The 14351-nt window shown below is 45.4% G+C and overlaps 1 protein-coding gene across 2 annotated transcripts in view; it reads right to left on the bottom strand.

Annotated features, from left to right (window-relative positions):
* Window positions 1-14351, bottom strand: part of LOC131262771 (transcription factor mef2A) — a 61605-nt gene that overhangs the window by 14333 nt on the left and 32921 nt on the right. For both annotated transcript variants that reach the window (XM_058264843.1, XM_058264842.1), the window contains exons 3-6: window positions 13472-13609; window positions 10806-10886; window positions 7559-7756; window positions 7404-7464 (exon numbers count right to left, since the gene is read on the bottom strand). In XM_058264843.1, the coding sequence (XP_058120826.1) occupies window positions 7404-7464; window positions 7559-7756; window positions 10806-10886; window positions 13472-13609 (478 nt within the window). The remainder of the gene's footprint in view (window positions 1-7403; window positions 7465-7558; window positions 7757-10805; window positions 10887-13471; window positions 13610-14351) is intronic.

The raw sequence follows: 14351 nt of genomic DNA, 5'->3' as shown, positions 1-14351 counted from the left end.
ATCTACATTTATGATGCCGCATTGTCGCCGCCAGCGTCATCGCATGGTTGCTCGGGGTGCGTAGTCCGTCCATGGCTTTCTGCCAACGCGAACCCCGACAGAGAACACGTCTCGACGACGAGGCCGCCGGGCTTGCATTTTTTTGTCCATTTTAATCTCTTTTGAGGGGGGAGAATGGGGGGCCGAATGTGTACTCTGTAATAGCATTCATATGCGCGATGCACTTCTGCGATCACGATACATCTAGACCGGAAGCTTGCTGCCACGCTAGATCGATGGGAGTTGAACGAAAAGTTGATGGAATTAAAATTGCAAGACTCATTTGTAAGTTTTGTGTTAACTTCGACTAAATCACGTAATATAGAAATTATATCTCTCCTCATACAAATAACGAAACGTTTATTTCTCAAAAAACATCAAACGAAGTAAAAAACTAACCTAGGTAAGATTGTTCTTGAAGTATAACTTGATGATAACGAAAAATATTTCGTTACAACCTGAACAATTTATTTCATTACAATTATAACTTATGGGAAACATAAAAAATTGACTATTAATTAAAAACAAAAATTGCAGAAATCCTCATAAACTTAGAAACTCATCGATTCATACGCTTCCAGCGAATCTCCTATCACGAAACTGACACCTCCTCACATGGCAGGAAATTGGCAGCATCTCTTCAAAATGTTTTCATCACAAGTCCAACGAGCGAGAAGAATTAAAAACCTTTGCAAGAAGCAAGAGTCCTTCATTATACTCTTTAGCAGGGGTCGCCACAATTTGGCTTGGGTTCAGCAGGTTTTATCCAGCTAGAACAAGAAATTGCTATTTGAACGAGGTAATGGAAAACATTGCGATGTCCAGATATGTACAACTGTCAAAACCTGTCATTTAAAATACATATATATTTTTTAAAAGACAAGTCGCAGCGAACCATTTTTAACACAAGCTAGTGCAGCATTCTAAAATACATTTTAAGTGCTGTCATTTTGTTATATGGTGAAAAACAAGGTTCACATAAAACATTTGTTAAGTCTGTTTTACTTGCTGAATGTACACCTAAAACATCGGTCGCGATGAAAAAATCAAAGTAGAGATGACGATTATTTTTTGTGTTGTATCAAAGTTATGTAAAAATTAGTTTTAAAATTGTGAAAATAATTAAAAATATAACAGTAAAAGGCAATAATAAATCGATGTTATATATCTTATATACTTTACTTTCTGATTAAGGATATTAAAAATCTTCATGATCGAAAAAATCAAAGCATAGTTTGAGGTATCTGCGGTTTCGGTATTTTTTCACAATCTGGCAATTCGACAATTGTGGGCCGACCTCTTGCTACATGGCATCGTTTTTCACCAAGATAAAGCGGAAATAGCTTTTCCCGCATCGTTTCTACGACAGGAAAAGCTGCCGAGGAAAAGAAACCGTTTTAGTTCGTTTCGTTCGCAGTGAAGCGTTGCGATAATAAATCTACCCGCAACGTGTTAGTTAGAAATCACCAAACAAAAACTGTATGCATCTTGTCGGCCTTTGCCGGTGCATCATCACACGACGGCACAGTTCGGGGTTGCACGGCCAGTGCGAACAATGGCCTCGTAAGGTTGTTTCGCGAGCGTCTCACAACGGCACATGTAGCCGCGTAACTAGAATCATTTTCGTCCACTTCCGCAACAACACTTTTCTCCGAGCCGGTTCACAGCTTCTCCCCGCTGACTCATGCAAATGATGTGGCTCGTAATTTGTAGCTCACTTCCTACCTCCGGAGAAACAACGGGGCACAAGGCATTGTATTGCTTCGCACTTGGATGGGAAACGATAGCCAGAACGGCCTCCGAGGTGTTGCCCAGGAACGCAATCTATCGTCAGCGTGTCCACTGAGAAGCGTCTCCTACGCGAACGAAAGCTATCTTCCCGGGTGCAACAAAGAACACTCAATCAGCATCTTATGGGTCAGCACTTCCGTGCAACGCAAATTAGTTTTAACGATCTGCTATCGTTCTGATTGGTAACGGTTTCAAGTTGTTGATGCAAAACGCGTAGGAAGTAATAAAAGACGGGTTCAAATTCATAAGCCAACTTGACAACTTGTTCGCATTTCAAAGTAATGCTTATTAAAGTCTTTGTCTTTTTTTAATTTGTTACAATGCCTCATTGCAGAAATGATCCAAACGAAACCTCTTAACACTTCGACGTCCGCACAACTCACAGTGTCGCAACGCTTTACGACCGGCACGTTTGCACTAGTTCCTCCGTATGTGGCCGTCCTGTTTGATAATTCTTTTTTAATATTTATTAAAATTTACGTACGAACAGCAACGCGCCCTGCGAAATTTGTTTACTTTCCATTTGATATTTGTTTACATCCAGTAGTCTCTGGTGCGTGTCAGGAGACAGCGTTGACAGCACACCAAAAGGATGTGAACGGATGCAAACTGTTGGCAGTGATATTGAAATAAAATTTGTCGGAATTTTCGGTATCGAAGAAACCACAAATTAGTGTCTTTATTCCGATCTAATTATCACGCCAACGTTATCGCGAAGAGGCCTTATGGTGGCTCGCGCAGCCCTTTTATCCCCTTCGTGGCCTAAGCCCCATCGCTGCTGCATGGGCCTCGGCCGCTGTCACATTGACTGCTGGTGCAGCTGACAGCGACGGTGTTGTGGTCTCATTCTAGCCGCAACATTCCCCCGGCCAGTGACAAAACAAAGTGTTGTCACTCTCTGTCCGTCCTGCTGTCGGCTGGCATCCAGAAAACCATGTGGTACGACGGCAATTTCGTGGCGGTCGATTTGTAGACACCGCAATTCGTCGCCACCGGCGTTTCGTTTACCGTTCGTAAACCGGCCAACCCGTCCATACTTGGCCACGATGGTCTTGACGTCTCTCTGCCAGCTGCCCCGAGGTAAGTAACCATCGGCAGCAACCATTTCATCTTCCTTCTTTGCAGGTCTTGGCTTATCAACAGCGGAGGTCGGTTTTTTCCCGTCTGCACTTCCGACCGCTCCCGGCACTGTTTTAAATCGGAAGACACCGGGCCGTGGGACCGGGACGGTGGCAGGATCGCGCAACTCGTTCACTACGCTGCCGATCATGCGTCGTTTACGTCGTCCTCGTGGGTGCTGCAATGCACGCTTATGAATACGCGCCCTTGTGCTTTCGTGTTCGATTTCCATTTTTGTACCGTGGTCGGGCAATTGTGGCACCTCTGAAATCGAACCACCCTGGTAAGGAGTACTTACGGTAGTAAATTTGGCATATTCCTTCATGACCCCGTTAAGATTTCCTTTTTCTTCACAGCAAACGATGTTGTACAAGTAGTGCGGAGCGCTAGTGGGACTCGAACGAATAGGTCCGTATACAGTCCAACCCAACCGGGACCTTTCCGCGACTGGCTCACCAAATCCTCCGTCCTTTGTGATGAGTGCCGTGCCTAAATAGCAATTATCAACGCCGATCAGGATCCGAGGGACTGCTCGGTCGTAGGACGCTGGTATATCCTTTAGATGTTTGAACCGCCTCGCAAGCTCTTCTACGCTTACGGATTGCTCACGGAGTGCAAGACTTCTCACAGTGTGTACCTTTGGGAGCTCAAAGATCGTTGCCGAGGGTTCCTTTCCCGAAATCCTTAATTTCACCCGAATAGAGTCCATCTCCCGTTTCACCGTATTCCCCGTCCATTGCAGGTTAACTGGATGCGACTCCCCAACAAGCCCCAGCTCGTCGATCAAGGAGCGATCAACCAAGGTCGATGATGCCCCATCATCGAAGAACGCAAATGTATTGACCTTTCGGCCATCAACTCCATACAATACGACGGGCACGTATCTGAAAAGAGCGTCGTGACCGTTCATGTGCGTATTGCAGTGTTCGGGTGCGCGTCCCGATCCGTTTACTGTTGTGGTTGTGTGCGCGATCTCAATGTTCGTTCCAGTGTTTACATTAGTGATGCTCGTTTGGCCGTAAACAGCTGAATCCTCGTTTCGCTCCGGCTCCGGATGGTGCGTGTTACTGCCACTGTCGTTATAGTGGAGTAGCCGGTGATGCATTCCGCGACATCCGTTCTCGCCACAAGTGTCCCGCACGCGACATGGATTGTTGTGGTAACGTAAGCATCTTTGACAAAGTTTTGCCTCCCTCACCAGTGATGTACGTTGCCGCGGGGTAAGGTCGAGGAAACAGTTGCAGTGTACCAAGGACTGGCACCCTCCACTGCACGCTACGCAGCGGCCATCCTTCTGGGTTTCCGCGGTGTGGTAGTTCAGCCATGGTTGTCGCTGCTGTTGTTGTTGCCCGCGGTTCATGTTGCTGCGCAGGGGTGCTGTATCCGTCCTCGGGCGGTCCGGCGTCCTGCTGCTGGTAATAGTGGAAATTTCGCCACTCACGGCCCTCGCAACTCCCGCAATCCACTTACCATACTCCGTTAGTGACACTTCCGGCAGGAACTCTTTTGTTTGCGCCCACTGAAGCCGTAGCGTAGGGGGGAGCTTTTCTGTTAGCTCCTTAAGCAATGCGACGTTACATTCATAGTCCCGTAAACCGGAAATGCGAATGGTTGCGCACATATTCCGCACCGCTTTCCCGTACGCCGCGACAGTCTCCAAACGCTCCACTCGTGGTCCAGGCATCCTTCGCACCTTGTCGATCAGCGCCTCAATTATAAGGTCCGTCCGACCGAACTCCTCGCGCAGCACGCTCATCGCCTCGTGCAGGCCTTCCGGGTAAAAAAGAAGCTGCTCCACCGCCTCGTACGCCGGTCCTTTGAGGGCCTTTTGGAGCCGGAAGATATTTTCTACGTCCGAAAATCCACAAACTTCGGTGGATGTTTCGAAGTTGGAGATAAACATCGGCCATTGCGTGATGTCCCCCGAAAACGTCGGTAGATCATCCGTAATCCGCCTGGCCGCCTTCTGTGTCGCGTTCAGCTCACGTGTGCACTGTGATGGTTCCCTCACGGTGCTCGACGGCCCACCATTTTCCGCTGCCGGAGCCGCCATCGCGTCGTGCCGCTCGCTGGTGGCAGGTTGGCTTCGACCGGCACGGGAATGGTGGAAGTCGTCCAAGTATTGCCGCCATCGCGCATATTCTTGGGACTGTCGTTCCTGGTAATCCAGCCGATTTGGTGCAAATGCCAACGAGTGACGCCAACTTGCACTCGCGGCCATGACTCCCGCCGTACTATGACCTACGGTAGGTCGTTCACCCGGAGCGGGGTGAACGCTCGACGGGCGGCTCGGCGCCATCGCGGCTTCGGCTGGTCGCGCACCCGGAGCAGTGTACGGGCTCGACGGGTGGCCCAGCGGCATCGCGGATTCGACCGGTGGTGCACTTGTAGCGGCGAGGTGGCTCAACGAGTGATCCTGTGGTATCGCGGTTCCGGCAGGTCGCGCACTCGGAGCAGTGTACAGGCTCGACGAGTGGCCTGGCGCTATCGCGTATTCGGGCTGCTGATCACTCGGAGCAGTAAATTTGGCCGGCACGCCTTGGATCGAACCTCTTTCGATTGCGATGGCGAGCTCCTCGAGCTCCAGCTCCCGTTTCGAGATATCGATCTCGAACGCCCGTCGCTCCAGCGCGAAGCGTTTCCGCGCCAGCTCTAATTCGCGATCAACGATCGATGGTTTTGCGCGCGATGGCGACGCTGCGCTCGCGCTTCCATCTGAACCCGCGTCACTATGTGTTTCGTTCTCCATTGGACCGGCGACTCGCGATGTAGACCCTTTGGCTTTATAACACCGTACGAATAACACCGAATTCGCGACGCAACACTTTTTAGACGACCGGGCACTTTAACTTCTATCCGCGGTGCAAACCCTCCGGTTTTACAGCACCGTTCGAATAGAGGAAACGTAATTTGTGGAATGTCGGTTCCACAATGCTCACACAATAATTTGTGGAATGTTAGTTCCACACTCACAAACCTAATTTGTGGAATGTTGGCAGTGATATTGAAATAAAATTTGTCGGAATTTTCGGTATCGAAGAAACCACAAATTAGTGTCTTTATTCCGATCTAATTATCACGCCAACGTTATCGCGAAGAGGCCTTATGGTGGCTCGCGCAGCCCTTTTATCCCCTTCGTGGCCTAAGCCCCATCGCTGCTGCATGGGCCTCGGCCGCTGTCACATTGACTGCTGGTGCAGCTGACAGCGACGGTGTTGTGGTCTCATTCTAGCCGCAACACAAACTGAAACGGAGCCATTACATCTATAGATGTACCCGGACCTCAAAGTGTTAATATTTTTTTATATTCTTAAATGTTATAACAAGAAAAAAATCCCAATTTGATAAAATACTAATCATTCATGTTCAAAAACAATTTTAAGACTTATAGATTAAAAAGAATTAACTTTTAAAAGTGAGGAACGTTATACCGTCGTCTCATAAATAGGAAATATTTGTTACATACCTTTTCTGCTTGTAAGACAAAATTTGCGCCAAGCAGGAGCGGCTTGAAGCTTTCGACAATTTAGCTGAAACAAATTGGTACCAATCGTTGGTTGCGTCTCTACTTGCTGCGACTACACTCACAAAACGCAGAACAGATCTGCGGCAAAACTAAATCCGGAACTGTCCGCTACACAAAAGCCTATCTAAACCAGAGCTAAATCTTAGTGCACCATGTTAGAATCGTTCGTTATAACACTAATCACAATCTACGGACCTACACTGCGAAAGCAAAGGATTTCTACTGCTCCCTGGATGGTTTCCTCCTATCCCTGCTGCCCAACTCTGTCATCGGCAAGTTTGGTTATCCCCGTGTCCCAAGGTCCCACCCCGCATCACGCAACGGAAGCGGTAATCCCCTAGGCCCTTAGGGATGATTTGGAATTATTTGATTAAGTACACCGATGCAGAATTGGGAAAGAGGTTTGGGCACAAGAAGTACTAAACTCGAACGAATCGGATGGTGCCGTATTCGATTAGAGCCGTAGAGTTTTGGGGCCACGAGCCTACCCTTTACCCCAACGAAGATGTATCTACCGGGTTGCGGTGAGTAATTACTTCGCCCAAAACTGATTACGACTCGAGAACGGAATCGAAGCCCCGCATTGCATGTTGCTTCGCAAGCTACTATAGGTTATGATATGGCATGGCTGTTAGTGTGAGTGTTGATGGAACGGTCAATGGAATGAGGTGGTGAAGTTCTGGTTAATAAGATCCCGGGGTTTCTGTTTTGGCTACACGCAAAGGCTACACGGCAATGTCTGTCAGTACTCGATCACATTTTGTTGGAATGATGGAAAACATGGCCGCAAACGCGGACAGCATAAGCGTCGCTTGCATTTGACTGGCGACAAATCGAAGGAAGCGGGGTTAAATTAAGGTGGAAGTGGAAAAGGACGTTCGAGGGTCAACATCGGGAAGGCAGTGGTTATTGGGTTATGGCTACTTACAGCTGTCGTCCTCGTCGAGAAACGTCTGCCCGAGACAGATGGCTCCAATGATGCCGAAAAACTGCCCACCGTCAGCACGCGGGAGGGAAACCAATAGAAAGCAAGTGTTAGGCACGCGATCCTGGATCGGTCGAGAATCGATGAGGCATACTTACCGCCAGTGCGCAGTGCACGCCGGCATGCACCACCTCCACGATGTAGTAGTCCAGCAAACATCCTTCCACCTTCTCCGGCCGAACTGGCCGGTAGGGGTCCTCCGAGGTGACGTTGGTGGGGTAGGAGGGCCGGCAGCCGTAGCCATTCTCCTCGAACCACGACACGCTGCCGGTGCCCAAATTCAATAAATCACTATCCTGCAACATAAATCGTGTTTGACGGAACGAAAGAACGAAACACATAAATTCAATTATTGACCGATATCTTTAATTAAAATTTAAAGTATTTCTCTGTAACTGAAAAGCCTACATTTGCCTAGATCGATCAAATTCATCGCGTTTCAAACATCACACCAACGAAAACATTACAGTTTCGACTTCATAACACAAATGTACCACTCCCACAGAGTTCTAAAAGACCCAAAGTTCTGCTCGTAAGATCAAATCCTTTCTGAACATCTACCGAAAATGACGATGACGTTTGATAGACGACGCTTGAGGGTGTCGTAAAGAAATGCGAAATGGTGTCCCCATAAAATGGAAGAAAATATGGCATCGCATCGGAAAAAGTCGGCGGAAAAGTTCTGGTTGAATATCAAAACGGAAATGTCCTGCAGGAGTTAATACTTTTTATTGTGCTAGTCGGAAAAATAAATCATTTTGGCCCGGGGAAACCCTTTTATCTGACGACACTTTTTCGTTGCTATTCGTAACTTCAAGGTCAATGAAAGTTGCTGTAACGATAGCAGTTTTTCCAACAAATCCATCGAACAATATAAAAAAGTAAAACATTCAAACACACGCGACTCAACACGTACTTAAACAATGTTTTAAACAATGTTAGTTCTATTTCGTAGGAATTATTTAATTATTTATGTTTCAAATTTAATTCAAATAAGAAATATTCATAACGATCAAACTTTGATCAACCCATAGGAGCTGGTTTGTGTACCACTAATGTGATTCTTTTAACTATATTTGGTATCAAACATTAGAAAATACAAACAGAAAGAAAATTTCACCCTCATTGTATGAAAAGTGAATACCCTCATATTGCTAATTTGATGAAACAAATTAATGAAACGTTGTAAACAATAAATGATACAAAACGAAAACCACTATCCTTCGTTTCAATATCTCAGATTGAAAACCTGAACTATTGATGCAGAAAATCAATCCAATTTTGGCGCATCAACGGGAATCTAATGTAATTGAACCAGATTCAATGGCGTGATCGCATGCCTTCAGCAAATCAAATCGAAAAACAGAAGGGAAAACGAATGCAGCGCCGAGTGAAAATTCTCGAATTCTCGGTCCTCCTTCTTCCTTCCATTGTTCCACCGGGAAAGAATCGAACATCAATCTCTGAACCATATTTAACGAGTACCATAAAATTTCTGGTAAAAAAGGCACGAAAGAAAACCATATTCCAACGACCCCGACGAAACAGCAAGGTCGTTCCCAAACGCCATCACGAAAACACCAGTATATAGAGTTTGTCTGCCTGGGTGCAGCAGAGGAAAGGTGGAAACGGAGTCAAACCAAGAGAAACAGGACCTCTTAACCACCACGAGGTCTGGCGAACTTTTGAACGCAAAACATCGCGTGTAGCCTTTTTTTCTGGCGACTCGTCTGTGACGCAACATACAAACATACACACACGCAAAAGTAAACACTTTACGAACTTTTCCTCCCCAGACCCCAACGTTGCGATATCGAACGAGATTTCGCACATCCTCAAAACTGCGTCTAAAAGGACATTTCCGAATCTGTTCACAACGTTCCGAAGAAACCGGGTGTTATCTCTCGCTCTCCTGGGAGCTGTTATTTTACTGCTGCTGCTGGCAATGGCTCTGTCTCTCGCCACCATGCCGGAAAATCCGTCTGGTGCAGGACGGATACGTGCTGACTACATAGACCGGGTCAAGGTCGTTGGAATGGCGCAAAACAGCAGTCTGCTGCAACCGCACCGGTTTCGCTCCGACAACTTTCTCTCTCGAACTCCCTGGACTTGGCGTTCTCCCCCATTGTCGTCCTGACGTCATACCGACGGGGTTACCGAATCCGAATCGACGAAGGACAGCGCGCTACCTTTACGGCTAATGGCATCTCCTTAACTGAGTTCATCGGGCAATGGAGAGTTTCAGTACTCTTCACTTCTCCCCATGACCTCGCTCGCTGCGAACGAAGAGTAATTCCAATTATGGTGAGTCTCCTTGTCCAACGTGCACCACCAAAGTATGTCCACAACATTCTGGCTGATTAAACACGAACATGCAACCAGGATCACCGCTGGGCAGTTTGCCGTTTAATCCATGTGCCCTGTGGGAAACAAGCTGGCAAACAGGAAGTCCCTTCGACGTTGCGGACAGGGTGTAAGGACGAGAGGCAAATGCAATTTTCACAATGCATATCTCTAGTGCCATAATGCAAAGTAATGGACGGACTATATGGAAGCCAAAAGCCAGGACGACCTCTAGCGAAACCAACGGCCGACCGGAACGGTTCGGTGTAGCATTCTTTACGGTACTCGCCGCTTGGCATACGTCCAAAAAAGTTGAACCATCGTTCGAACTTTGCCAGCCACAAACTGTCCTATCCTTGCGCTTTACCACAACAATGTTTCCTTTTCATTTTCCACCTTGCCAATTGCACGGTCCTTCCCGGCTTCTAACCTACACAAGGACGACATCGGCAGGAGAAGAGCAAACAGAAGGGAATAGCCACTACCAACTCAACACGGTGAAAGTTTGGTCCAAGAAAGATTCCCTTTCCACGGGCCGCGCGTCTAGACATGATATTACAGGATGCGCCATCCGAAGCACGCTGATAGCGTTTATCAGCTAATGAGATTAGTGCATTTCGCCATTAGCATTTTGTCTGATTGGTTCGCCCGAGCATCGTAGATGAAAATATAGATACATATTTCGCATCTGTGGGAAACTTTTGCGCGCTGGAAAAGCCCTACACTGTCGGGTTTTCTTTTCTTTACGCCTTTCGATGGCCACGACGTGCCGAACGAAAAAAAAAGAAGAGAAACTGTCGTTGGCTTTCGTGGTCGATAATGCGGTCTTCTAATTAGATCAGCATGTCCCCAGAACAAGAAGTGTAGTGTAAAAGTTTGATTAAATCCAGTTTCAATATTGCTTTGGTTAATGGTCTAACTATCTAGTGAGAAGAGCCTCAATGTTCCTGATTATATAATATTTCGTCACCGCAAAAGACTGAAGAGGATACTCGTACTTACCCTATCTAAAATTCCTATGTTTAAGTAAAAGCATATTAGGAAGATGTTCCATCCCAGCCACAGCAGACTCCATACCGTATACTGAAAAAGAGACACAAAAGAAACAATCGTCAGCTATTTTGTAATGATGGTTTAACCCCAGCAAAAAAACTAATGCACCGCGCCGAATACTTCACGCGCACGTCATTAACAACGGAGGAATTGGTGGTTAAAACATAAATGACACAAAGACCAGACATGGGCAGCTCACGATCGAAATGTTCGCTATGCTGTTTGATGCCATTTTACAACATTTCAACGCCATAAAACCTCCCCACCCGCCGCGTTCCCGTCGAAGGGTGCTGTGTTCAGCCAGTGAAGACAGAACGTCTTAGTGAACTGTCATGGCCCTTTCGGTGACGATGTCGCACAATAGCTGAAGCTCTTGGGTTGCCGGCCGTCACCTTCGAGGAAATTTTCATCCTCCAATCCCAAACGCAACGGTGATGGCACATTTTCACGAGGTGGTTTTTAAGTGTCTCTTGTATGTTTCAGACGCCTCCTCGTAGGCGGATGGTGGGTGGGAAGTTGAAGGGTTTGAAGGGAAAAGAGTTTTTTGGCATAGGCTTAGAGAAGGGTGAACGACATGCCGCCCGTCAGGTTTCCGTGGTCATTGTCGTACTGTCATTAGCACGTTCAATTTTCTAAACCCGTCGGCGCAACAATGGGAAAAACGCAAGGAAAACCACCTCCACGATAGGATGTTAACCCCTAAATGGATGAAAGTTACATTGTAACATTTTAAGACTACCTGTCGTAAGTGCAATGGTTATAATCAAGATACACTAAATGGTACTCTATTATAGTGACCCTAGAGGAAAGCAGTTTTATTTAATTTAACATTGAAGATCCCACAATGAAAATGTTTAAAAATCTGTAAAACACATGTTTCCAGTTTGAAGGTAAAAACATGAAAAAAAAAAATTTGAATCGAGTTAACAATATGATTCACGATACGCTCTAAGTTGTGTGCAATATTAAAAATCATACTGTCACGATTGACGATAAAAGACGAAAAACATTAACTATGATATATGTTAAAGTGGTAGAGTAATTTAGCCATGTGGTTTTGTTATCTTGAGTATATACCATCAATATTAAAAAAAAACTGTGGCATTTTTCCTAAAACGGTTAGACGCAAGATTTTAGTTATCAAAACGGAAACATATAAATTTAAATTTTTATTTAACAAAAAAAACTATTCACCTATGACTATTAACCTTCCACTTAAGGGTTAAGAATGCCACCACTCCGGCAAAGGTTATGGGTGTAGCGTAGCGTAACACAAGCTGCGGATTACAAGTCGGCCCTTTTTCCCGCGCTCGATTCATCCAATGGTTTACGGTGGGAAAGGAACATTTGAACCCTGTTTCCTACTAACGCTTTTCTTTTTCTCTTTATCTCTTTCACACTCCTTTTTTTCGTTAAACATATTTTCCCCATATCACCTTGTTGCCCGTTCTTGCGAAGACGTAACCAAATTAGAACGGCCACAAGTCAGCAAGTGTGGATGATTTGCCGAAGGGAGCACCGCGTGCTGTGTGTGTGTCCACAAGCGTGGAAAATGGACGAGCGAGGGTGTAGTGTGTTGAGTTGCTATAATTCATCGTGGACAATTTATGCTACCCTTGCGGCCACATTCCACCGCGTTTGTGGGCGGCATTTCTCTCTGCCGAGAGGGGGTTGGGAAAAAGGTACGGCATAGATCAATGTACAGGCGAACCTAACAACCCGTGCTACGGGGGGTGGGGGAGGGTGGGGTTGGGGGATGCGTTGACCGAGGAGCAAGCACACAATTAATCATATGATGTAAGTCGATACTTTATCTCTCTTGCTGTAAGTATTGTTTCTCCTTGAAGCGCGTTATTGATATCTTTGGGTTTCTGCAACCGAATCTGACATAATGACACAGTTTAATTTAAAATCATATGATTTACAAATTTAATAAAATTGTATGCTCAATTTTGAGTGATCATCCCTTGTTTTCAAAACTTTTTTCCTCTTTTGATTATGTATAATCTATGCCTCAGTGGAAAAGCTTTTATTTAGAATAATTTTCCCATACCGCCGCAATATTTTTTTAAATTTGAAAATCAAAAGAGGATCTATTTCCAAGAGCACTGAGTCAAAACTATTTCAAGAAACAAATCATTCATAGCTAGGTTGAAGACCATATGATTTCTTATCAGCCTACAAGTTATCTTTCAGACGGTTCCATCTTGGTGTTCATAATAAGATAAACCTTAAAATTAGATTTATTAAGGTGCCATGGATGCAAGAAATAGTGGTTAAAAGTTATAAAGCAGAGAAGAATATCGTAAATTTGAACATTAAAAATCTACCCTACTCAAGGCACAACAAAAAACTTCTGGTAAATCTAAGTCTCAAAATATAATGTTTCCAGAGGATTAAACAAGAATGGTTGTCGTAACTAAAATGTGGTTTCACAAAAGGTTCGTCTAGAATGCGGCTTCACCTCCATCCGGGAAAAATGAATTATGTTTTGTTCATTTTCATAAACTTTTGTCAAAATGACATTTGATACGAACAAAACTGTAAAAAGTCCAAGTGATGAAATAATTGCAAGCATCTGGAACAATAAATCATTAAAAGTATGCAAGACGTACCGCTACAAGGTATCTGGGTCGATACTGGTAGGCACCGAAGAAGCCAAATATCACAAACAGGATCTGGAAGAAGTTCACCAGAATCGGTGCCCACATGTAGCCAAGAAAGTCGAACACCTGACGCTCGATGATGAAAAGCTGCAAATAGAGGAGACGAAGATAAGAAGAGTTCATTAGAGTGTTCCAGCACGCGAAAAGGAGATGAATTAATGGTGTTGTCTGGTGCTGACGTTACTTTAGAGCTCCCGCTGGAGGAGGGGAAATAATTTAATCATAAAGCAGCTTCGATGCCAAACATACCGACACTAGGGCATCCACGATTGGCACGAGTAGGATACATTATTAGAACACATGCACACCCGCCACCAGCGTTGACTACTCTCTCCGCTGATAATGAGTTGCAAAAGCGCCTTCCCTGTGATGTGTTATACACTTCGCAACGTCGTCAAAGAAAGTTCACAACAGGATGCCACGGCCATTCCCCAATAATCTAATTTTATCATTAGCATAGCCATTAGCATTACTTCAAGCCCGTTTGTGCCTCGATTGCGCGTCTCGTCCAGCGAACATTCGCTTCCGAGGCTGGCGCTCTAGAGTGCCTACAAACATTTTACATCTTATGCAAATTAATTCAATCGAGCAACTGTTGCTTTTAGTTCTAGAGGAGGCAAGGGCGATATGAACTAGAAAAAAGAAACAGAGACTGTCAGTTCGCTTTTTTCAAGCCGACACAGTGATAATTCAGTCAAAAGAGGTAAAAAATTACAAGAAATAAAAGTATCACCCTAGTATCAAATAAGTTTCGTCACAACTAAGCTTTCCAATGCCATAACGGGGGCTGGCTGATGATAATGACACAAAACTCAAGAGCTAAGGAAGA

This window comes from Anopheles coustani, chromosome 2, assembly GCF_943734705.1.
Source record: "Anopheles coustani chromosome 2, idAnoCousDA_361_x.2, whole genome shotgun sequence".
NCBI lineage: Eukaryota > Metazoa > Arthropoda > Insecta > Diptera > Culicidae > Anopheles > Anopheles coustani.
This window is presented reverse-complemented; position numbering and strand designations above follow the sequence as displayed.